We start from the raw sequence: 26,521 nt of genomic DNA, 5'->3' as shown, positions 1-26,521 counted from the left end.
GGCTAGCAATAGCAACTAACGTTAGCAACATTTGTTAGCCAAGCTAACGGCTAGCAGGGAAAATAACATGAACAAGATGGATGCCGTGGCGGAGGAAACCCTCCCCCGAGTCCCGTCCACGCTCACGCCCTTTCCTGTTTTCCCGGCTCCAGGTTTGAACAGATTTCCCATAATGCAACAGGAAAATCCATTCATCCAATCAAACGAAATCAAACAATATCGGGAAGTGAGCTTCATTTTGCCGTGTCAAAAACATATAGCTCAGGTGGTCCATATATTGTACTGTCCATGCTTACGACATTGATTCATCAGTCCTTGAGTGAGGAAGCGAATGGATCCTGTCTACTGCCTACCATGTGGCTTTATCCATAGATATATATATAAAGGCTAGATGGCTTAAGGCGGAGTCACCAGCGTCGTTGAACGGCCGCCATCTTGCTACAGTATGCTTTCTGGAGGGTGAGTGACCTGCACAGACAAAAATACTCATAACTCGCTGAAATCTTGACGGATTTACAAACGGTTTGGTTTATTACAAGCATATTCCGTTCCCGAGATACGGCCAAAAAAAACACACACTAAAAACACTATTTTTTTGATGGGCTCCAAATTACACCAAAATTAAACCGAAGCATCTATGCCATGAGAGGGATTCAGGCACAAAGTTTCATGCAGTTTCATCCATTTTCCTAGGAGTTATGATAATCTGATGTTGCCATACTAACCCAACAACAGATGCTCATCACTCTTAGGAAAATGGATGAAACTGCATGAAACTAGGTGCGTGAATTCATCTCATGATGATGATGCTTCGGTTTAAGTTTGGTGTAATTTGGAGCCAAAAATAATAATAAAATGTTAGCGTTTTTTTAACCCATAGATATATTTAAAGCTGAGCTCCCTGTAGCAAGATGGCCGCAATGCGACGACGTCGCTCTCCATTGGCCGGCAGCGCGGGTAAGCTATCTAGCCTTTATATATATATCTATGGCTTTATCAGTATTTTCTGAGCTGACAGGAAGTGATGTCATTTTGAATTAACTTTATCGACAAAAATATACAATTCAATACAAAAACATTGCAAAGTGAAAATTAACACTATGAAATTATAACTTATGTCTTGTAGACATCACAGTGCTCACTAACTAACATGACAGCTATAAACAACTTCAATCATGAGAGGCCAGTTGGTAGGATTTGACAAACTTTATTTAGCAATCGGCGTGCATGGCAAATACTTTGGCGCATGACTCCATTGGCCAGTGGCGCTGCTCTTGAGGCAAGAGGAGGGCACCTGCATAGGCTAGGAGATCCCCCCCCCCGTGGGGGATCAGGAGTCAAGACTCGTTGGTGGCGGACTGGGGAGGTGGGTGGGGCAAAACAACGCTTCGGAGGACGGCTTCAAGGGAGATGGACTGCTGAGAGCTAGCTGCTGCTATGATCGGCCAGAGAGAGAGAGGTGACGTAGAACCCTTGCTATATATATGAGGATTATCTGACGTCATATTTGACGTCATAGCAGGCGTCATGCTAGGGCTTTGAATGACCACGTTATGCTAGAACTTGACTGTCGTCAGGGGATGATCGGATTATGCATGAGTGGCCTTCTGCTTGAAATATGGTCTGGAGACCTCACTTCAATCATGAGAGGCCAGTTGGTAGGATTTGACAAACTTTATTTAGCAATCGGCGTGCATGGCAAATACTTTGGCGCATGACTCCATTGGCCAGTGGCGCTGCTCTTGAGGCAAGAGGAGGGCACCTGCATAGGCTAGGAGATCCCCCAAAAGGAAGATCTGATTACCGGAGGTTAATTGAGATCTGCAGGTGCCGGTAGTTGATTGTTTTTTTCTGGCCTTCGACCTTTTTAGCGACTTACAGCTATTTGCGGCTGGCGCTCCCAACTCAGTCGGGCACCTCGCGATAGCGCTTCCCAGCTTGGCTCACCTGGCCGCCTTGGCGCTTCGCGATTGTACTTTTCCGGCCTTCAACCTCTTTAGCGACTTACAAGCTATTTGCGGCTGGCGCTCCCAACTCGGTCGGGCCTTCGATCTTGGTACGTACTTTTCCTGCCTTCAACCTTTTTAGCGACTTACAAGCTATTTGCGGCTGGCGCTCCCAACTCGGTCGGGCCTTCGATCTTGGTACGTACTTTTCCTGCCTTCGACCTTTTTAGCGACTTACAAGCTATTTGCGGCTGGCGCTCCCAACTCGGTCGGGCCTTCGATCTTGGTATGTACTTTTCCTGCCTTCGACCTTTTTAGCGACTTACAAGCTATTTGCGGCTGGCGCTCCCAACTCGGTCGGGCTTTCGATCTTGGTACGTACTTTTCCTGCCTTCGCCCTTTTAAGCGACTTACAAGCTATTTGCGGCTGGCGCTCCCAACTCGGTCGGGCACCTCGCGATAGCGCTTCCCAGCTTGGCTCACCTGGCCGCCTTGGCGCTTCGCGATTGTACTTTTTCCGGCCTTCGACCTTTTTAGCGACTTACAAGCTATTTGCGGCTGGCGCTCCCAACTCGGTCGGGCCTTTGATCTTGGTACATTAATGTTTGACTTAGCGCTTCCCGGCTTGGCCTACTTGGCTGCCTTGGCGCAACTACCCTGACTTTCTCCGGCTCTCTCTTTCTCTATCCCCCCCCAAAAATGAGCCGGGGAATTTACTGCGCCTTACTGGGCGCCATGTTTACGGGGAGCCACCACCAACGAGACATTTTAAAGTCCGGGACACTGTTCGTTGCCATGCTCACCGATTAAGGGAGGAGGGTTCTTTGGGCCGCCAGTATGGCCGCCTGCTCCGGGCGGATGTAGCTGGAGAATGCCGATGAGGACCAGCGGCCCATTTGCTGGAGGGAGGCGGAGGACACTCCTTGCTCGGCGGCCGAGGTGGCCGCTCCGATCCTGAAGGAGTGGCTGGAGTAGTTCTTCATCGGGAGGTTGCATTGCTGGAGCGTCTGCTTGAGGTGCAGGGTGAACCAGGATCTTGTCATGTGGTGACAGGGTGCGATGAGGAACAGGGGAGCCGAGGGGCCGGTCTGAGGCCTGAGCTTGACGTAGTGAGCCATGGACGAGAAGGGGCAGAAGGGGGAATTATTCCGGGCGATGACTATGGAGCATGCCCCGCCTGCTTTGGCGTGTTTGAGGGCGATGCTGTAATGGTCGGGGTAAAACTTTAGGTCGGCCAGGGTCACGTCCCGTGCGGGGTCGAACGTTGTGGGGGAAGTGAACTCGCTGACTCTGAGGAATCCGTAAAAGGCTAGGGAAAATACGCATTCTAGGAGGGCATTTATCAGTGGTGAGGGGCTGGCCTCTCTCGAGCGGGTCAGCAGCTGCCGCAGCACGGGGAGGGTGATGGGACGCCTGGCGTCTGGGGCGGACGGGAAAGCCTTAGCGATCCCTTTTAGCAGGGCCTTGATGATGGCGAAAGAGAACAGGCTGGGGAACGCGGGGTCATATCGCCTTGCGTGGAACTGGATCCCCGCCACTATGCTGCGGATGTAACGGGGGCGCAGGCGTCGGGTGGTTGCGCAAAAAGTAATGAACGCGCATACCGTGGGGAGCAGGACCGGGTAAGTGGGAAGGTCCACTGAGACGCAGAATGAAGCGAATGACCGCCAGGCCGAATCGTAGGCTTTGACCGTGGAACTGGCCAGACCATTCCTGATGAAGAGTTGGGCAGTGTGGAGTAGATTGGTGAGACGGGGATTGTGGTGATAAGGGGGCAGGACGGGGAGGGGCTGGCTTACGAGAGGGTGAGGGCGGAGAATGGAGGGACCGGCGTTGGAGATGGGTCGGCCTCGGGGCAGAGTCTGCGGAACGCCTGAAAATTGAAACGGGAGAGATGATCAGCAAGGATATTAGAGTGACCGGGGAGGTGCTGGGCTACTATAATGAAATTATGGGCGACTGAGAGCCAGGTCAGGCGCGCACGAAAGGCATGATATCCGGGGATGCTGAACGCTCCTTATTGACTATGGCAACCACCGCTGCGTTGTCGCATTTTACGGCTATCCGTTTCCTTGCCCAGAAACGCCCCCACGTTAATGACCGTGCACACGTTCTCATTGAAATATTTGCAGGCCGAGTTGAAGCCATAGTTACGCACCTGATTGCCTGCCTGGGAGGACCCGCTGGTGCCGGGCGCCCGGGAGGGGGCGGCGCCGGACTGAAAGACCGCCTTTGGGCAGAATTGTGCAGAGTGCCCCGGTTCGCCGCACGAGTAGCAGGTGTTCGCCGGCCGCCCGCTAACCAGCGAAGTGAAGATCTGCATGTCCATAATGGACCAGTTAAGCCGCGTATTAGCCTGGGTGATCATCAGGGCGGCTTTAGCGGAGAATGCTTTATGATATTGGTAGAATAGTTTACCGTGGTTGGAGTAGAGGTCCACTATTAGCGCTATATATTTATCTAGCTCGTGGCGGCGCTCTGGGTACACCTCGCAGATCACGTCGCTGTAGACGCCGAACGTGTTCAGGAAGTCACATAGGGAAAGGTCTTTGGGCAGGCGGGGGTCGGACGACTTTAAATAGACAGGGCCATCTGGGTCACCCGCGACCTTCCTTTTGCACTCGGGGGATGGCAGGAGTATGCTAACTAAATTAATGTCTATGCCCTTCAAAATCTGGGACCTCAGCCTGGGAGAAACATTGGCACAGGGAGAAACAAAAGGCATACCAAATGGGATGGCGGGCATGGCGGACGCCAGGGTGTTCATCTGGGCGGGTTGGGCGGTGGTGGGGAGCACGTCGGCTTGCTGCGTGGGCGGGGGCAGGATCGGCTGCTGCGCCGGCTGGGCTGCGGCGAACGTGGGGGGAAAGGGGGGGGGGGGGGGTTTCCAGGGCTCTCAGACGAGCCTCTACTGATCTGCTCGCGTCCATCGACTTAATGCTCGCATCTAGCAGGGACAGCAGAATGGCTCTTGACGACCCCTGTCGGCTCGGCAGAGCTACGAATGGGGCCGTTTCCGCTTCCGGGGCGGCGGCCTGGAGGTCAGTGCGACCAGGAAGGACATGGCGTCTCGCGGCGGCCCCGCGGCCTGCATTTCCCCGGCGTCTCCCCGCTCTCGGGGCGGCTGCCTCTGCTGGTCTTCGTCCGCGGCCTCTCGCACGTCCATGCCGAGCGGCCTCCCCCTCCGGCACGCTCGCACGCGTTCTTGGGCGTCCGGGCGCACGCGGCGCTTCGTCTTCTGCTCTCCTTCCACGGGCCGTCGCAGTGGCGCGCCCCGTGCCACGGGAACGCGCGCCGGGCCTTTTCATCGTGGCTGCGTTGGCGGCCTGTGGTCCGGCCGCTTCGCCAACGTCTTCGTCAGACGTCTCGGAAGGCAAGTACGCGCCGTGGCCGATCTGGAACAGGGTCTCGTTGACTAAGCTGTCGTCGCTGTCCATGGACTGCTCTGGCTCGGAACTCGACATGCCAGGAATGGAGTGGGAAGCGTTGAGAGATCTGCGGGGAATATCTGCGGGGAATTTCCACGGGTAGAGAAGGCTTGAGGGTGCTGATTCGGTCTCCAGATATGGTGCAAAACAACGCTTCGGAGGACGGCTTCAAGGGAGATGGACTGCTGAGAGCTAGCTGCTGCTATGATCGGCCAGAGAGAGAGAGGTGACGTAGAACCCTTGCTATATATATGAGGATTATCTGACGTCATATTTGACGTCATAGCAGGCGTCATGCTAGGGCTTTGAATGACCACGTTATGCTAGAACTTGACTGTCGTCAGGGGATGATCGGATTATGCATGAGTGGCCTTCTGCTTGAAATATGGTCTGGAGACCTCACATGTATGAATTGTAATCTTTGGAATAAAGAGGTGAATTACACATTACTTGTTAGCCAATTCCACATCCTTTGCATAGGACAGACTACATTAAACTGAGACCACTGATGCAACTGACAGTAGCATGCTGGTAGCAGGCCACTGCCAAGGTGGCCTTACTTCAGCGTAGGTAAGCGTTGCCTTATGGCATGTTCACACCATACGCCAAAGGCAACGCTCACCTACGCTGAACCCACAAGTTTCATTTTGGCGTTCTTGTTAACAGGCGAAGCCGTTCACACCAGCGTGCCTTGCTCAAGTCAAGTCAAGTCAAGTTTATTGGTATAGCACATTTCATACACAGAGGCCATTCAAAGTGCTTCACATAAAATGGTTGACAGGAAAATAAAAGAATAAAAGAAGAGAATAAAATGGACATTTAAAAGCATCACAACAAAACCTTAAAAAAGAGTATAAAAAGTGCATTAAGCAACAGGCGCAGCAGTTGCAAAAAGAGCTAAAAACGTATAGAGGACTCATTGGGTTTGCATAATAGAATACATCAATTTATCTATATTTAGTCCCCCGACATCATGACTATATAAGAAACACACTAGGGTTGTGCGATTTCAGTAAATTATCCATCGTGGTTATTCCACAGTGAACCATCCTGATCCACGATGGCATCGTCATTGGCGGGGGTGGGGGGAATAATTAATAATTTATTAAGTCGCTGCGGTGCGGTAATGCCATTCATTGCAATGCGTTCATTAACAACTGGACAGCTGAGCTCTTCACGGAGACCAGCGGGCTTCGATAGGCTACTATTAGCCTCTGTGCTAACATCACAGAGCCAGGCGACTGAATGAAGCAGTGGCTGATCAGTCATTCAGACTGATGAGTCTCGCATTGAGGCTGCTGCTGTGAGCGACTTCAACTTTCACTTTGGAAACAGGGGAGTTAAATTCACAGTTGAAGACTTGTACTCACTTTGGGTTGAAAACAGGAAAGAACGTGAAGTTTCTTCTTTGTCTTAACACGTTCACTGCCGATTTTTTTTTTTTGACGGTGGGATGTGCATCTAACCCTTTTACATCTCTTATATAAGTATTGGACGTGTACAACGTGTACAACCCATTCCACCGACCCACTAAGTGGCGAAAAGGAAGGAGGAAGGCAAGCAAAAAGCAGTGTCACGAAGCCATTCTCATGAAAATGGATTGGCGAAAACGCTTTCGTTTTCGCGCTGATTGCTGGCAGTGCGGGATTGCAAATTTGCATAATAGATCACGGATGGAACACACTTTGAAACACGCAGCATAAATATGACCAGAATCGCAAAAGCTTCTCTCAACCAAAACTCCAAGAAGCGAGCGAGTCCAGGGGTCGGCCAATCACGATGGTCGATGCCATCGTCCATCGTGCCAACCCTACTACACACACATAAAACTCAGGTCTGGGTACGGTGTCCTCTTTTATTACGGAACCATCCCCCAGACCTGCAGCTTTTAGCAGTAATTGCAATCATCTATGTTTTAAAACCAATTGTATAATAGTGATTGAGAAACACCTGTCAGCAGTTAAAAGCGACGGTAAATTTAAAAGTCAAGTCAAGTCAAGTCAAGGCACGCTCAAGGCAGGCTCACGCCATGCTCAAACAATCATTCAGGATTCAGTCCTATTTTCCAAGCGTGAAGCGTGGTGCTGCCAGGCATGAATTAAATGGAAGTTGTGGGCGGGTTCAAGGAGCACCGAGCGAGGTGCTGAGGAAAAGAGAGGGCTTCTAGTGTGACCGGTTAAGTGTGAGCTCAACTTCAGCGTGAGCACAACTTCAGTTCTGCTTCTGTTAAGTGCCAGGTGTGAACAAAGGCTTAGGGATCTCAGGGCATCATGGCCAGAGGGAGGGGCAACGGAGGTGATGGCCTCCGTGTAACTCCCACCCTGCTTGTTACTCTTCTTAAAAGTAACAGATCACTTTACTTATTATTCCAGTGAAAAGTAATAATTACCCCACTGATTACATTGTTTTGTGTTACAGCCTGAAACTATTGTGCCAGGCTTACTTGCATTCATTGAACCAATAAATATTATGACATAAGCCACATTACGAGCAGAAGTATCTAAATAATGACGGACACAAAATATTTTTAAGGTTTTCAGACTACATTAACATTAAATTCAGACTTTTGAAGTATGTATTTCTCACTTTGTTGGCTTGTTCATGCACCCTGTAATTCAAATATTTCCAACATGACTTGAAGACGACGTGAAAGGTTAAAGAGGCTAAAGAATGAAACACAAGTAATGACGGATCTGTTAGACTGGTAACTGTAATGTGATTACTGACACTGTAACAGTAATGTCTTACTTTACTCTGTTACAGGAAGAAGTAATATATAGCACATTACTTTGTAATGTGTTATGCCAAACACTGTGTACCACTGCTATGTAGAACAGCACTTTTATAGTGTGTTTGTTGGAGGAACGATATATCGTTTTGTAGTTCTTATGGCGTCAAGCATGACGGTAACTACACTGTAGATAATGTTAGAATTCCGATCAGGACTAACCGAGCCTTTCTGCAGTTGCTCACAGCTGGGATCAGTCTGCTTCGTCCCTCCGTTGATGTGTTGTACACATTCAGGTCAAACACATCCAGAACCTCCTCTGACATCTGCAGCATGTAGGCCAGAGCTGAGCATTGGATCTCAGAGAGTTTCGTCTGTGACGGGTTGTCTGACTTCAGGAACTGTTGGATCTCCTGATGTACCGAGTGGTCATTCATCTCCATCAAACAGTGGAAGATGTTGATGCTTCTGTCAGGAGATGTATTGGAGGTGTTCATCTTCTTCAGGTTGCTGATGGCTCTCTGGATGATGTCTGGACTGCTCTCTGGGTGACCCAGCAGGCCTCCTAAGAGACTCTGGTTGGTTGGACTCCAGAGACCATGAAGGAAGCGGACAAAGAGATCCAGGTGGCCATTTTTACTCTCCAGTGCTTTGAACATGGTTTCTATCAGGAAGACATGAGGCTCTTGACGCCACGGAGCCCAGTTTTCTCCCAGTAATGTGTCCAGTACCTTCATATCCCTGTTTTTGTGACAGTGGAAAATGTAGACAGCAGCTAGAAACTCCTGTATGCTCAGATGAACAAAGCAGTAGACCGTCTTCTGGAAGAGCACACACTCTCTTTTGAAGATCTCTGTGCACACACCTGAGAACACAGAGGCCTCTCTGACATCAAGACCACACTCCTCCAGCTCTTCTTGGTAGAACAGGAGGTTGCCTGTCTCCAGATGATCAAACGCCAGCTTCCCCAGCTTCAGAAGAACTTCCCTGTCAGTCTCCATCAGCTGCTGTTGACTCATCTCATGGCTCTCATCATACTTCTGCTTCTTCCTCTCAGTCTGAACCAGCAGGAAGTGTGAGTACATCTCAGTCAGGGTCTTGGGCAGCTCTCCTCTCTGGTCTGTAGTCAACATGTGCTCCAGAACTGTAGCAGTGATCCAACAGAAGACTGGGATGTGGCACATGATGTGGAGGGTTCTGGATGCCTTGATGTGTGAGATGATTCTGCTGGCCAGCTCCTCATCATTGGATCTCCTCCTGAAGTACTCCTCCTTCTGGGGGTCAGTGAACCCTCGTACCTCTGTTACCCTGTCAACACAGGTAGGAGGGATCTGATTGGCTGCTGCAGGTCTGGAAGTTATCCAGAGGAGAGCCAAGGGAAGCAGATTCCCCTTGATGAGGTTTGTCAACAGCACATCTACTGATGATACCTGTGTGACATCAGACACCACCTCATTGTTGTGGAAATCCAATGGAAGTCTGCTTTCATCCAGGCCATCAAAGATGAACACAACTTTACAGACAGAGAGCTTCTCAGCTGTGACCGTCTGTAATGTTGAATGGAAAACATGGAGCAGCATGAGAAGACTGTACCGCTCATCTCTGATCAAGTTCAGCTCCCGGAATGAAAGCGGAATCACAAGAGTGATGTCTTGATTTTCCACGCCCTCTGCCCAGTCCAGAGTGAACTTCTGCACGGAGAAGGTTTTTCCAATTCCAGCAACACCGTTTGTCAGAACTACTCTGATGTGTGTCTCTTGGTCAGGTAAGGGTTTAAAGATGTCGTGGCACTTGATCTGAGTGTCATGGAGAGTCTCCATCTTGGATGCTGTCTCCAGCTGCCACACCTCATGTTGGGTATTAACCTCTTCACTCTGTCCCACTGTGATGTAGAGTGCAGTGTAGATCCTATTGAGGGGAGTTCCAATTCCTGCTTCAGCTGTTCCTTCTGTTCCTTCTGTCACAAATTCGCATCTCATTATCAGAATGATCTTATGCTCGTCTAAAACCTCCTGCAAAATGCTGTCCACTGGAAGAGAAGAAAGAGTAAACAAGTGTTTAACAGATATGCTGTTGTTTCCTGGGTTTAGAAATGGTGACAACAGTAGACAGAACCGCAGTCTTACATTGTGCAATGCTGGTTGGACTGGGTGTCTGCAGTCCAGATCTTGTTCTGGACCTTTCTCCACACTGGGGACAGGTTAAGTCTCCCAATGAACCGGACTGGGCCCAGTATGAGGTGATGCACTGTCTGCAGAACCTGTGTCCACAGTTGGTAGAGACTGGATCCCTCAGGCCCCAATGACACAATGCACAGCAGGACAGCTGCTGCTTCACAACACCTAGACTCCTCTTCCTCATTCTGTGGGGATGAAGGCAATTTATTATGACTGATCAGATGAAGATATAACAAAACAAAAAAATAATTTGAACAAAAGTTTGATGTTCAAATTGTAAAACTACTGAAGATTTTGCCCATACTATCTTTATAGATGTTCAGATAGCATCGTGCTGCCATCACATGTAAAGTTTATTTTCACATGTATCTGTTGTCATAGTTGTAGTATCTGTTGTCATACAGTAGTTGTAGTTTAATCAGTGGAGTCAACATTGCATACCCATCATGGATAATGTCACTGTGGTGATCATGGATGAATGCAACATTCTAACAGTTTTTCTGTTTGTTCCAAATGTAATTATCATTAATGGGTTCAATACAAACAACACACAGTCCTATTACATCAACACTGATGACATTTGTTAGTGAACACAGACAGAAGCGTCATGCCCATTGTAACTGAGGGGGCAATTGCCCCCTCAGATTTTTGAGAGGTAAAAAAAAAAAAAAAAAAAAAATTAATAAACATAGGCTATATTATTATATGCTGTGTATGGTAGTTGAAACATAGTTTCAAGTTTACGTTTATGTATGTTTGTAGTTAAAACAAAAACATAAATACTGTATAGGCTACATACAGTACAACACAAAAGGCTGTTATTTACCCTTTGTCGCCACCTGGTGAGTAAATATATATAACTAAAACCATTAGAATTGACAACCGGTCCGCGACTTTTTTTTCCCATGTATCTACCAGTCCTTGGCACAAAAAAGGTTGGGAACCCCTGCTCTAGAGGAAAGATTTCTACCTTCTGAAAAGGCAATACCAGCCAAAATAAACATTGTGTTACATTGCTTTGAAACATGTGGTCTCCCTTTTTTGTCAAGTCCATTGAGCCTGGGCAGTGGCAATGTACTTAGTCTGGTGATTATGGATCTTTCCAGGAGGCTGAGCAGTTTGGAAAATAGCCTTATGGTTACACCTGCTCAGTCTGTTCATTTAAAATTAGATATTCCTCTAAATCTGGCTTCCAACCCCTCAAATTTTTTGCCGCCCTCCGGGCGGCGCCAGAGTTCGCCCCCTCAGATTTTTGCCTTGCATGACGCCCCTGAACACAGACAGTGTCTGGCAGTCATTAGTAAATAAATAAATACCATTGATATCCTCTGACTACAGATAGTGTTAGCAGGACACATAGATTGGTCACAGCAGTTAGTGTGTCTGACAATAAAAAGAAGATACACAGTCCGATATCCAATTCGTGAATTACGTCAGTATCGGCACCTGATACCGATATTGGATCGGTACCATCTCTAACTACAAGCTTGCTTCATGATCATGAGCTTGCTTCGCGATCAGTGCACAGGAGCTTAAACAACCTGAAACAGCACTGATCCTAGCAGGCGACTTCAACAGAGGCAACCTGAGGAAGAGATTGCCTACACTCCACCAGCACATCAATTTCCACACACGGGGAAAACGCACACTGGATCAGTGCTACTCGAACATCCGACACTGTTACAAGGCTATACCCCGCCCCCCCTTCGGCAGATCGGACCACGCCTCCATCCTGCTCGTTCCCAGGTACCATCAAAAGCTCAAGCAACACCCCCCGGCCTTCCGAACCACCCACTGCTGGTCAGACCAATCAGAGGACATCCTGAGAGACTGCTTCGACCAAACAGCATGGGAAGAGTTCAAGGCTGCAGGAGACCTGGACGAATATGCAGAAACGGTAACAGGCTTCATAAGAAAATGCACAGAGGATATAATCCCCCAAAAAATAATCAAACTAATGCCAAACCAGAAACCCTGGATCAACAGTGATGTCTGGGCCGCCCTCCACGCCAGGACCACCGCCTTCAACTCTGGAACACCAGAGGAATACAAGCAGACAAGATATGCAATATGCTAGAGTCCAAACTGGACTCTAATAACCCCAGGCATCTATGGAGAGGACCCCATGCTGCCACTGACTTCAAGGGGGAGAAACAGCAATCCCCCCACACATCACCCTCCCTGCCGGACGAACTCAACGCGTTCTATGCTAGGTTTGACCCCTCTGCCAGAGCGCCTCCCCTCCTCCCCCCCTCCTCTCCTACCCCTCTCCCCCCCACCACCCCCCCACCACCCCCCATCCACCTCCCCCCCTCAGCCACCTCTCCCCCCATCACCCCTCCTCCCCCCAATCACCCCCCCTTCTCTCCCCCCCCACCACCCCCCTCCCCCTCCTCACCTCCCCCCCCCTGCCACCTCTCCCCCCATCACCAGATGACGCGCTGCTGTTAGCCGCGCTGCTGTTAGCCGCGCTGCTGTTAGCCACGTTATCGTCACTCCGTAGCACATCAAAAACGTGACATTCCTCCAAAATTATTGCATGCTGTGTGGACAAATGTTTCTGCATATTGCTAGTATTTCCCCCCTTTGACGAAATAGAGGTTTTGCAAGCATTGCAAGTGGCACTGTGGTCATCGTTTTGCTTCTGCCTAGAGCCATGGTGGCTGGAAACAAAACAAGGCTGCGTTGCGTGCGTGTCGCAGCGTGTGACGTCATCGCGCATGGAATCGATAGTGGAATCGTTCAGGACGTTGGCTAACGATTCCAAGGAATCGATCCACTGGGACCCGGTTCTCAACAACCGGTTCTCGATTCCCATCCCTACTCGTCGAAAGGGCCTTTCTGTGTGGAGTTTGCATGTTCTCCCCATACCCCCCAGGGGGTTCCTCCGTACATAACCCCCCACTAAAAACATGCAGAAGATCGTCATCCGACAAGTGACGACAACATCTGAAGTTAGTCCAATGATGGTCCAATGAAGGTCCCCGGGCACTGGAAATAAATAGCGACCACTGCTCCTGGCCTGCCCCCTGGAGGAAAGGACAAGCCTGGATGGGTCAAATGCAAAGGACATATTTCACCGGCCACCGTCAGCATGAGTGTGTGTAGTGGCCGCATGCATGTGTTGTAGTGTGTTCGTGTGACAATAAAGACGGGCTGCCGTCTGAAATCGTGTTTTATATTGTACATACTTTTCATTCATGTTTCTTGGCCTTGTTATGTTCTAGTGGTAGAACAGGTCAGTCTGTCATCTGTTGCAGACATTTCTACACATTTTGCCAGGCTGGTTTTCATCATCTGTATGTTGATCCAAACTCACATTCACATGAGTGATGACTTGTTTGACTCAGGAGAGACTTTCCCGTTGATTGGCCGTGTCATTTAAGTCCCCTCCCCTTTCTTAATTGACTGTTTCTCCTTCATTTGTGTGAAGTCTTTCCTTCATTTCCTCACTACAAGCTTTGCTTCATGAACACAGTCCTCTCATATTGTGATGCAACACTGAAGGAAACTATTCTAAATGACACAACAGAACATCTCCCCTTCATCAATATTACGTAAGGGTTAATGCACAATGAGGTGTCCATTATCAGAAATTAATGTACGACGCGGAGGCGGAGGTTGCTTCTGCGAAGTACATTCATTTCTGATAATGTACACCTCGAAGTGCATTAACCCGCTTATACAATGGTCACTTGCCAAAGAAACAAAACAAGACCATTCATTTATATTTTCATGCGTTTTGTAATCAAAATCTAGTTTTCATAACCTTGGATATGAGTTGAGAAGCAGCGACAAAATAGTCCCCTCGGAAGCTCGAGATTGTCATAGGAGAAAATGGCCGCTGCACAGCAGAATTTCTAGCCCATAAACTAACTAATAACTTGGCCAATTGTATGTAACATACAAAATAAAGCAAAACGGCAATGTCTAAGAATGCAACGACATGTAACTGGCTCGCTAAACTCGCATTCTGGGAATAACGGTAACGTCTGCGGGTCTTATAAGACGTAAGCGGCGCAAGGCTGGAGGAGACTGAAAACCATCTGAAGCTTTCAATGTTGGACTCCAGGTTGTTTTGTACAAGGAAGTCTCCCAGTGTGTTGGTGTTAACTGCCCATTTCATTGTTTTGTTTGTGTTGATCTCGTCTTTTTCCTCTTCGATTTGATTTGTATCGCTGATACAGACAGCGCGCACTCTCCCAGAGTGCCTGGTTGGCTTGCTGCAAAGTTGTAAACAGAGGGTTTGACAGTTGACAGCTGAGAGTCCAGCTTCTGTCAGCCGACTAACATAGACATCAGGGCCCCTATCTTCCCACTGGCATTAGGCGCTAAAACTGGCGTTAAACGCAAAAAAACACACCTTGCGCCTGCCTCGGGAAGTTAGCAACATGGTTTTAGGCCCCGAAATGCACTTTACGACGAAGAGGCATGGCGCAGTGCCAGAATAGGCCAGAATGGGCGTTTCGCCCTTAAATACCGGCCTAACGCTATCTCCCCCCCTGCCGTTAATTTAGCGATTAGCGCTTTTCAAAACCAGGCCTTATTCAGTGCACCGGTTATATTACTGTGCATAATTGCGCGGAGCTCTCCTCTGCCATCTCACTCTCTCTCCCCCTCTCTCTCTCTCTCACTCCCTCTCTCTCGCGTGTCAGACAGGCACAATGACTGATGAAAAAAAAGTTGTTATACCGTAGTTTTGAGCCCCTGTCATTCAGAGGCTGTTGCATCATCCTACCTGTGCGCTCCCCTACCAAAGCCACACGTGAAATCTCCCAGTATGCATTGAGGCTAATACATTTCGACAAGAAATAGCAACCAAATCAGCCTAAATAGGCTAAGTGGTAGATATAAATAATATGTATGTTAACACAAGATGCAATCCTGGAACATTTCAATATTGAACAAAATAAAACATAAAAATGTAAACACAACCCTATGTGAAACATATATGTAATCCAGGTGGTATATATATCCCTCGCAAAGTTAACGTGATATAGATGAGTGATAGCCGTAACAGGGTTCTACTGTGATGTCCGCTCCAATAAGACTTGGCTTACTTCACATGTACTTTTACAATAAAAACACATTTATGCAATGACTTTACATAATGTAGGCTATATTTATGTGCATCATTTAGCCTGTGCAGCAGGTCGTCTACAAGTGAGCCGAGTGGGGGTGCTTGTTTCACTATTGTGAAAGTTATGTTTACACATAAAGATCATGGAAATGGATGCTATCAGGAATGTCACCGATAACGTTCTATATTGTAGGCTACAGGAAGACCGCATCAGCCCTGCTGAACAGATCTGTATTTGCCTAGCTGTAGGTTGAATTGTTTTATTCAGGCTATGATCTGTGATGTGCTGAGATATCCAAATTGGCATGAAAAGATGACAGCATGCAGCCAAAACCCGGACATGGATCGAGTGGATCGGAGCTTCGAAAGGAAGAATGTCATTGAGTAACTGCAGTTCACCAATGAGCACAGTTGTGAATAATTCTACGCTTAAAAGGCGTGGTTATAATGCTTAAGGCCGCATGTAGCGCCGACACGAAAATATTGAGTGCGCCGGTCCACGCCCACTCAGATTTCTAAATAGAAGGTTATTTTGATCAACTGAGCACACAGGGGTAATCTAAATAGTTACTTTGACCGATCCTGGCGCATTGATATGAAGGGTGAACAGACCATTTAGCTAGGTGTACATTATCACAAATTAATGAACACCCTGCAGCCAATCAGAATCGAGTATTCACCCAGGCGATGGTATAATCAAGTTTAATCAGGTAGGCTCCCAGAATAACAGTCCTCTTACCTTGTGTCTGAAGGTTGAGGTTCATTACTGAACTGTGGAGGATTCTCTTTAGACCTGTCACTCTTCATAGACAGACAGCTGGATACTGGAGACTCTTCTCTCTGCCCGTGGTGCTGACCTCTGCAAACACAAACGACAGACAACAATGCATGTGATGTTGCATATTGTCACAGTTTCTGTCCAACTTATTATGCTTGCCACCCGTCCCTTAAAATACGGAATCGTCCTGTATCTGACAGTGAAATCATGCGTCCTGTTTTCAACCAATACGGGACAGCGTTTGTTCCATATTTTCATCCCACCCACATTGCGTGATGAAAACCCACCCTACTCTGCATCTGGTTGGCTAGTACTGCTGCCTTTGTTTGTCTAAGCTCCTCCCAGGCAATCAGCCGCTTGTTGACAGAGGCTGGTGGTCACCTGATCACAGTCAGCTGTGTATCAACGGCCCAAATAGCAGTTTAAAGTCTATAGCCCAAATAGCAGTATCTAAGACAATTTTAAAAAGACAGGAAAGCAAGGCAAAAAACAAACTCACCAAATATAACAGCAAAAAATGCAGTAGAGACAGACAAGCACAGCACAGCTAAAAAGCTCTCAGCAGAAACTCAAAATGTGTTCTACTGAAGCTAGTCAGTTGGAGCAGTGTTGCTGCAGGAGGAAGACGGAGAGGAGAAACCAGTAGGGCTGGCACGGATCAGAAAACCCACGGATCGGATCGCGTGACGGATTTTGAGCCACGGATCACGGATTTTTCGGATCAGCAAAAAAAAAAAAAAAAGGCTATATCAGATTTTTTCTCTCAAAATTAGATTTTCGATTAGATTTTTTAATACTATTATACTTTTCTAACCATACTTTTCTAACCATTTGTTGAATGTATGGTTCACACAAGCAATTCATGAAGCTATCAGCGCCAGGGACAAAGCCCTGTCACGTTTCAAGCGATCAGGTAACCGAGCTGACCTCCTTCACTTTAGAAGGCTCAGAAACCAGGTTCAGCGCAAAGTGAAGAAGGCCAAGTCCAGTTATTTCTCTGAACAAATCAGGGAAAACAAGGACAACTCCAAATCCTTATGGAAAACCCTGTCTAAGCTGGGCTGCACCACCAAAGTTAAAGCTCAGAGTCCTTGTATCTCCTTAGATATTGATGGTAATAGGGTGTACAACAAAAACCTGATTGCAAATCATTTTAATTCCTTTTTTACCTCTATAGCCAAGAAACTTGTTGCATGTCTGCCTGTAGTCCCTGTCACCTATGGGCAGAATGTACTTCAAGCTTTCTACGACCGCCTTGGTGTTAGTCCAAGCAGCTTTTCCTTCAAGCCAGTTTCAGTTGACAACATAACTAAAATGTTCAAGAGCCTTGACACCAACAAGGCCACTGGGCTTGACAACATATCGGCAAGATTTTTAAAAGATGCAGCCGAACTGATTGCACCATGTGTCACACACATAGTCAATCTGTCGCTTGAGCAAGGTACTGTTCCCTTAGATATGAAACATGCTAAGACAATCCCTCTTTTTAAGAAGGGTAACAGATCTGACCCAGGAAACTACAGACCCATCTCCATACTTAGTGTCACTTCCAAGGTACTAGAGAAAGTAATCCATGAACAACTTTATGGGTACATCAGTGACTCCAAACTACTGTATACTTTCCAGTCGGGCTTCAGGAAGTCCCACTCAACTGACTCATGTCTTCTATACCTGACTGATTTCATCAGATCCGAAATGGAAGTTGGCAAACTTAGTGGAATTATCAAAAGGCATTTGACACAGTTCATCACGGCCTACTCTTTAATAAACTTTCAGCCTTAGGCCTAAGCCCCTCTAGCTTAAACTGGTTTAGGTCCTATCTGTCAGATAGGGACCAAATTACAGACTTTCAAGGCCATCTCTCAAAGGCTTTGCCTGTGACCTGCGGCGTCCCGCAAGGAAGTGTCTTAGGCCCTCTGTTGTTTTTAATCTTTATAAACGACCTCCAAGCTGCTTGTTCTGTAAATCTGTTCTTGTACGCAGACGATTCAGCCATCCTAGCCTCAGATGAGGATGTGGTCAAGTTGAATGCCACTCTCCTCAGAGAATTCAACAACGTTAAGACCTGGCTCTCTGATAACAAGCTATCCCTTCATACGGCCAAAACTGAATATATCTTGTTTGGTTCCCAGCCCAGATTACACAAACTTGGCTCACCCAGTATTTCTCTTGGGGGCCAGACCTTTACTGCTAAACCCTCAGTCAGCTACCTTGGCTGTCTGCTAGATCGCAGTCTGGGTGGCGAATCCATGGCTCTTAAGACGATAAGCAAGGTGAATGGCAGAACCAAGTTCTTGGCCAGAAAAGCGCAGTTTCTGGACCCGGATAGTCTTCACCTACTAGCAAATTCACTGGTCTTATGTTGTTTTGATTATGCGATTGGCTCATGGTACGGTGGCCTAACCATAGCCCTAAAAAAGAAGCTGCAGGTTTCTCAGAATAGGCTATAGTCAGGCTTGTCTTGGGGCTGTCTGCGATGGACCATGTTGGTAAGCTGCATTTCCGGCAGTTGGGTTGGCTCCCTCTGGCAGCCAGGTCAGTTCAACTACAGCTGAACCAGGTGCACAGCATCTATACCAACAGAGCCCCTGCGTACCTTTGTAAGCTCTTCCAGAAACGTAGTGAAGCCCACACACACCTCACCAGAGCCAGTATTGCAGACCTGACCGTGCCCACGTTCACCACCGAAATGGGTAAACGCTCTTTTAAGTTTGGGGGAGCAGTTAACTCATTCATGGCCAGTTTAGGACTGCCAATATTTAGCACAGGCCAAAGATTTTCATAATTGTTGGTCATCTTTCAAGACCCACAGTAAATTATCTATTAGCACCAGAGTGATTTGCAATACCTCAAAATGAAGATGTATGTCTCTGGGTTCACCAGGAAAAAAAAAGTGAGCTTTTAGCATGTTCTGTACTCTACTTATATCCATTTATATACACCCTGTTTTAGCCCAAAAGGTCTCTCTGAGATGACAAACAGGAGAAAAGGCAATTTCTGTAAAATACACATTCTCAAGCAGAACTCGCTCTCAATTCTTTTATTTTGAACTGTATTGACATCAGACATGTAAATACTATTCGTTATGACACAAATGAAAATATATATATATATATATATATATACACATGAAGTGCTTTTTTTTTTACATTCAACAATACAGCAGTGTGAGTGAGTGTGCAGACAGACACACAGACAGACAGACAGACAGACACACCGACAGACAGACAGACAGACAGACAGACAGACAGACAGACACACACACTCACACACACACACACACACACACACACACACACACACACACACACGATCCCCCTTCGTTGCGTGATTTCTAACCCCACATAGGATAAGCAATAACCACGCCCTGTGGCGCCGGGATTGGCCAGGAGCAACACTGGAGGGCACGCAGCCCAGCGATTTCATGAACCAACTGAATAGCTCTTGAGAAGGACAGCGGGCTGCTGTGACTGCCGCTTCTGGCTTGTCTTCTTGCCTCCCTGTCCTATACTCCCTGCTGTTTGATCGTTATCCGTTTTCTGCTTTTCCTCTTGCTCAATTTCAAAACAACAGCTGCGGTATGTGTTTGTTCACGTGTTGTCTTAGATGCTAGGGACTTGATACTATGTCAGAGGCTGGGGAAGTGTTTGAACTACGCCCTGCAGTAATAAAAACAAAAACACGTCAAACACGTCTTTGGCGTGGATGGCTATTTCTGATAAGACGTCAAAGACGTCTTTGGCGGTGAATGAGTTAATTGGAACTCTCTACCCCTAGCTATAAAAAGCATCTCCAGCCATCTCACTTTTAAGATAAAGGTCAAAGCATGGCTTTTAGATAATGTTTCAGAATAGAATGGTCACCTTTTTTTTAGTATTAACTCTTGGTGTGTTTATGCTGTAGGTAGTGTAGCTTAGGATGCTTTATTTATTTTATTTATTGGTGTTAATTGGTGTATTGTATGTATTTGTTACTATGTTGTTTGTCCCAGTCCAGGGACCACAGTGGAAATAAGTCGAAAGACTTTCATGTGTCTGTATCCCTGACGCTCTGATAAACTTGTTGTAACTTGTTTTTTCCATGATTGACGTCTAATAAAATCAAATCAAATCAAATCGAACTGCACAGCTCAAAAACATTTTTTTTCTCATGACACAATTTATGCTTTTACTCGGAAGGCAGAACAACCCAGCTTCCTGTTTTAGGTGGCACTGCGCCTAACTTCCTGGCTGTTGCTTGCTAACGTAGTCACTTGACACGGGTACAGACCAGACCGGGTGAGTCTGGAAACATAACGTTGATGCTACGTTAAGCTACTCGGTGGCCCCACGTGTTGTTTTGTTGTTATGTGTCCAAGGCAACATTTCATTGTCCGGTGATAATGTGTTCGTGAAACGTGTGCGCGTGTGTGTGTGTTGTGGCTCTCGCTATCTTGTGCAGCCCGCAACACGCTGCTCGCATTCCTGTGCTTTTTCAGAGGTGTTGAAATAAGTTTGTTGTCTTTAGTAGCCACTAGCCACAGCCTTCAGAGAGACTTTACAGAGGCGACAAGGGATGAGGAAGCTCACTTGTGCTTGCCATGATAATGCCTGTCTGTGTCTGGCTGCGCTGCAGGCGTTCTCATACACTAACGTTAAACGTTAAATAAAACGAAAGGGGGGGGGGGGGGACATGGGGACCATTGACGTTCCGAACCACGTTCCGAACCGTGGGGGCTGATCCGTACGGGTCACGGATTATCCGTGATCCGTGCCAGCCCTAAAAACCAGTAATGTATTTTTCAAAGAAGCTGAAGAAACATCAGAAAGCGTATTCTACCATCGAGAAGGAGGCCTTGGCGTTGGTCTTGGCTGTCTAGCACTTTGAAGTCTATGTTGCTAGCAGTGATACTGTTCTACTCCGATCACAATCCTCTGGCTTTTCTCGCAAGATTCCGCACAGCTAACGCAAGTGTTTCGGTGGAGTTTGGTGCTGCAGCCGTATAATCTCTACGTCAAACACATCTCTGGCAAGGAAAATAGAATAGTAGATGCCTTGTCTAGAGGCTAAGAAAGGTCTGGTTCACAGAAGGAAAATGACTTTGATCTTGCTCTAGTGAGAATTGCGTGACTCTTCTTCTCTATTTAGAACGGGTTTTAGGTTATGAAATATCGTTTTCAACCTTAGAATCACTGAAAATAACCTGTGTATATGTGTAAAATAGTGGTGTAAACTGGAAAATAGGTACGAGTTTAGAAGAATTAAAGAGAAAAAGAAGAAAAATATTTTGGTGTAAACTCGGAAATGAATGTAATTATTAAAGGTGATGGATAATAATTTGTGTGCCGCTAAGTTTTTGTGTGTGTCTTTTCTCTTTTTATAGGGGTGGGGGTATGTCACAGTTTGTTAGTATGATGTTTGTCGGTTACCCCTGTCATGTGATTTCTGACGTCGCGTGAGGCTGTCATAGGAAAGCGGGAGTTGACTTGAGTGTAATCTATATGACGTGAAGAGATGTTGTCCTCTTCTCTATTCTCTTTATTCCTCTATGTTCACGTATGGGTGTGAGTGTGTGTGTGTGAGATACTTTTCTGTTAACGGAAGCTAGTGTATTACCTAGCCTCCACACACCCCGGCTTGGGCTGTCCCGCCGGCCTGTCTGCTGAGGCTGAGGCAGACAGCCGGCCTGCTGTCTGCGCCCTGGGCCGTATGCTGGGTAAGTCAACCTCCCTTATTGCAAACTTTCCACCTGACAGCCTTGTGGTTATTTTTTTTTTTTTTCACGAAACTTTGTAGAAAGGTAGGTCATGGCCCAACTTAGATCTGTTGTTTGACTCAGGAGAAGCTTTCTGGTTGATTGGCCGTGTCATTTAAGTCCCCTCCCCTTTCCTAATTGACTGTTTCTCGTTATATATATTGATCCCCAAGTTGATAACTATGATGACCTCAGTATGTAGGACTTGACTCATAAATGTACCTGAAAACTGTGTGAATAAAATCACAAGCACATTCACACCTGGAAGCTGACCAGTACAACCACAGTCTGATGTGTTGGCCACGGAGCAGCTCCACTGGAGCGGTTTGGGGTTAAGAGCCTTGCTCAAGGGCACCTCAGTGGTGGTAATGAGGGAGGGGCAAGCGCTGCTCTGGCTAACATAATCAATTTCTAGCTAACATAATCCAAATAAATATCCATTTTGGTTGGTTTGTAGAGCAGTGAGCAGTTATTTTTCTCTTTCCAGTGACTTTCTTAACTCATTGAGTGCCAATGACGACGATTGTCGTCAATTGCGTTTTTTGACGGTGGGACGTGGATCAATGCCCGATACATCTCCTGTACAAATATTGTAGCTATTGGAGGTCTATAACCTATTTTACGGACTCATTAGGTGGCGACAGTGCACTCCAGATTAGAGAAAGGTCCGGAAAACAGCAGGAAAAAGACCCGTGATCAAAGAGAAACCGCTCATGCTGCAGCCAGAGCCATATAGATTGCTCTGTCTGCAGCTGACGTTGGCTGCGAACAGCTGTCAATCCGCGCCCACAACTGAGCTCCTCTGCCTCTGTCTGTCTGTCTGCATATAGTTTCTCCACACGATAAGCCGCCAGAAAGGCAGCACCCGACGCCGAAGGACCAAACCTTTCCCTGCAGTCCGGTTTGGCATTTCCGTGTCGCGCTGGGAGCCGCCCGGCGCACAAAAACGGAGCGCTCCGAAAATAGACTGGGTTAGGCTGTGTGTTAGTGTGGGGAGGAGTTTGCAGCTGAGGGGGGGAGAGGGGGGTGGGGCACGCAGGCACCACACAACTACACCACGTCACTACATCAGAAAATATTAGCTTCAGACTCAGAATGTACTTGAAATGCTGCATTTCACAAAAGGCGGAATATCTCAGCTTCTAATTTGAAACGTGTCTTTTTGCTCAAAACAGCCTATCTTCTCCGGCTCATAACTAAAGAACGGAAAATGGTATCAATAAACTTTTTTTTGCAGATGATAGAAGAGAGTCTCATCGTTCTTTGTGCGTGTTCGCTGTTTACATAGTAATATCACACAATATTCTGTGGGCCTCGAGACATCACTGAAAACGCTCTGAAACTCTGGCACTGGGAGCGTCCGTTCTCCAAAAGTGGCTGGCACTCAATGAGTTAAGATATCTTACTAGTTGATTTCAATTTCATAAATACAATCTCATTTAATCATATTCCATCAGGTAGGCTCCCAGTATAACCAGTTCACTTACCTTGTGTCTGAAGGTCCAGGTTCATTACTGAAGTTTATAACATCATCTTTAGACCGGTCAGTCTTCATAGACAGACAGCTAGGTACTGGAGATTCTGGTCTCTGCCTGTGGTGCTGACCTCTGGACACACAAATGTTTTATAGATAGTTCTAGTTAAGACAGACATGTTTAAATTCATGTTTTGTTCTCATATTCTACTATTTTCTTCATTTGTTGATTTTTTGGGGATTATGAGTGTACTTTAACATTGTTACATCAGCCCCTCTCAGCCCATGTGTGTGTGTGTGTGTGTGTGTGTGTGTGTGTGTGTGTGTGTGTGTGTGTGTGTGTGTGTGTGTGTGTGTGTGTGTGTGTGTGTGATACATATTTATATTGTTGGCTGTCTATCAAAGGAGGTGACATCAGCTCATAGTAGTGAACACATTTGTCCATATACTGTAGGCTTCCTTCACCGCTCTCTTTTGCCTTTTCACAAGTTGGCTGCCCAGTTTAAGCAGCGTGTCTGTCAGCCTGCTAGATGATCACAGCCTATTTGTTTGTTAGGGATTCTTTCTGTTACGTCTTTGTCAAATGTTTGTCCCAAAACTACACACATGACACAACTACACAAGCCAGCTCCAGGTGAGCAAGCGTCCCTCAGTTGATAACAGCCTTGTTCTTCTATGTTACGGAGCCACTGGTGCTAGTTTCCCCCCTAGACATGAGCCTTATTATTGTTATTGATCGAACTAGCAACCCTGACCGTAACAATATGCTTAGAGTTTAAAAAATGTTATCGTTACCGCTGCCAACGCAGTTGGCCTGGAGGTTATGTTTTCACCCCCATTTGTCCGTTTGTTTGTCTGCAGGTTATCTCAAAACGTTATGAAAGGATTTCCATGAAACTTAGTAGAAAAGCAGGTCATGGGTCAACTTGGAACTGATTAACTGTACACGCCCACTAGCCAAAAGGGGGCGTGGTAATAGGTGTGGCCAATCACAAAAGGCACATAACTTCCAAATGGATTCACGTAACACCACAAAACTCTGTAGAAAGGTTGGTGGAGGTATTCACTCTACAGAGCGCCCTCTAGTGTTTATGTTTTCCTTTGTTTTTATACTGTATGTATTTATACTTTCATATTGTACATACTTTTCATTCATGTTTCCGGTTGATTGGCCGTGTCATTTAAGTCCCCTCCCCTTTCCTAATTGACAGTTTCTCATTATATATATTGATCCCCAAGTTGATAACTATGATGACCCCAGTATGTAGGACTTGACTAATAAATGTACCTGAAAACTGTGTGAATAAAGTCACAAGCACATTCACACCTGGAAGCTGACCAGTACAACACAGTCTGATGTGCTGGCCACTGAGCAGCTCCACTGGAGCAGTTTTGGGGTTGAGGGCCTTGTTCAAGGGCCCCTCAGTGGTGGTAATGAGGGAGGGGCAAGTGCTGCTCTGGCTAACATAATGAATTTATGGCTAACATAATCCAAATAAATATCCATTTTGGTTGGTTTGTAGAGCAGTGAGCAGTTATTTTTCTCTTTCCAGTGACTTTCTTAATATATCTTACTAGTTGATTTCAATTTCATAAATACAATCTCATTGAATCATATTCCATCAGGTAGGCTCCCAGTATAACCAGTCGACTTACCTTGTGTCTGAAGGTCCAGGTTCATTACTGAAGTTTATAAAAAAATCTTTAGACCGATCACTCTTCATAGACAGACAGCTGGGTACTGGAGATTCTGCTCTCTGCCTGTGGTGCTGACCTCTGCAAACACAAATGTTTTATTCACCTTATTCTTTGTCCATACAAGGACGCTTCTGCATGACGTAATTTTGTAATCGTCTTTCCGGTTTTAGACACGGAAGTAGATTACGCCTACCGTAGTCATTTTTAGACTTGCCAAAAAGCTGTTTTCAAGCTAAAAACAAACTGCTTTAAAGTTTTAATATTTTTCGGGTGAGAACGTAACATATACAGTATGTGACCAGTTTATCAGAATAACGCCTATTGGAAATATTTAACAAGCAGCGAGGACTGGGAGCGCTGACTGTGCTGACACCGGTCGGACTAGCTATCTGTCAAACCCTACTGTAATTAGGCTACTGGCAGTGAGAAAACACTGTCGACGTGCTTTTGTAACTAACGTTAAATGCCGACCGGGTACAGCCATCGCCTCCTCGCAGCAGTAACGTTATGAACATGTAACTGAAGTTGGCCGCAGTGTAGCTTAATTCTGAATGTTGGCAAACTTCATTCGTTATTATAGTGACGTTTTGTTTTGAAATTAGCCGCCAACCAGCGCTGAACCGGAAGAACAAATACGTTGCGTGTAACGCGGAAGAGAGAAAAAGTGGGCGTGGTGAATAAGGTGGATAGATAGTTCTAGTGAACACAGACAACTTTAAATACAATTTTTGTTCTCATATTCTACTATTTTCTTCATTTGTTGAATATGTATGTACTTTAATATTGTTATAGTCCGCCCCTCTCAGCCCATGTGTGTGTGTGTGTGTGTGTGTGTGTGTGTGTGTGTGTGTGTGTGTGTGTGTGTGTGTGTGTGTGTGTGTGTGATTCATATTTGTATTGATATTGTTGGCTGTCTATCAAAGGAGGTGATGTCAGCTCATAGTAGTGAACACATTTGTCCATGTAGGCTTCTGTCACCGCTGTCTCTTTTTTGCCCTTTCACAAGATGGCTGCCCAGTTTAAGCAGCGTGTCTGTCAGCCTGCTAGATGATCACAGCCTATTTGTTTGTTAGGCATTCTTTCTGTTATTTCTGTCAAATGTTTGTCCCAAAACTACACGCATGACACAACAACGTTTATACTTTCATATTGTACATACTTTTCATTCATGTTTCTTGGCCTTGTTATGTTCTAGTGCAGTGATCCTCACTATTTCTTCGATGAGAGTCGCACTGGCAGGACAAAGTCAATAGGAGAGCCACTTTTACCGCAAAACACCAAAGGCCCCAACCAAGCACATCTGCCTACCAATTTTTTGTTTTATTGTTTTCCACACACACACACACACACACACACACACACACACACACACACACACACACACACACACACACACACACACACACACACACACATACCAGTTTCCCCTAGAAAATCTTTCAGGCCTGGAGGGATTTCGAAACGTAACCCGACCGCAA

At 46.5% G+C, this 26,521-nt stretch overlaps 1 protein-coding gene across 1 annotated transcript in view; it reads right to left on the bottom strand.

The window, feature by feature from the left end:
- The window catches only part of LOC310781925 (uncharacterized protein), an 84,113-nt gene that overhangs the window by 53,199 nt on the left and 4,393 nt on the right, over nucleotides 1–26,521 (bottom strand). Inside the window, exons 4-8 of the mRNA XM_083642567.1 lie at nucleotides 25,002–25,121; nucleotides 23,359–23,478; nucleotides 16,099–16,218; nucleotides 10,229–10,464; nucleotides 8,325–10,131 (exon numbers count right to left, since the gene is read on the bottom strand). Coding sequence (XP_083498693.1) covers nucleotides 8,325–10,131; nucleotides 10,229–10,464; nucleotides 16,099–16,218; nucleotides 23,359–23,478; nucleotides 25,002–25,121 — 2,403 coding nt within the window. The remainder of the gene's footprint in view (nucleotides 1–8,324; nucleotides 10,132–10,228; nucleotides 10,465–16,098; nucleotides 16,219–23,358; nucleotides 23,479–25,001; nucleotides 25,122–26,521) is intronic.

Source organism: Poromitra crassiceps, assembly GCF_964638095.1.
Source record: "Poromitra crassiceps genome assembly, chromosome: 1".
Classification (NCBI taxonomy): Eukaryota; Metazoa; Chordata; class Actinopteri; order Beryciformes; family Melamphaidae; genus Poromitra; species Poromitra crassiceps.
The sequence above is the reverse complement of the archived record's forward strand: the minus strand, read 5'-3'. Positions and strand labels throughout refer to the sequence as shown.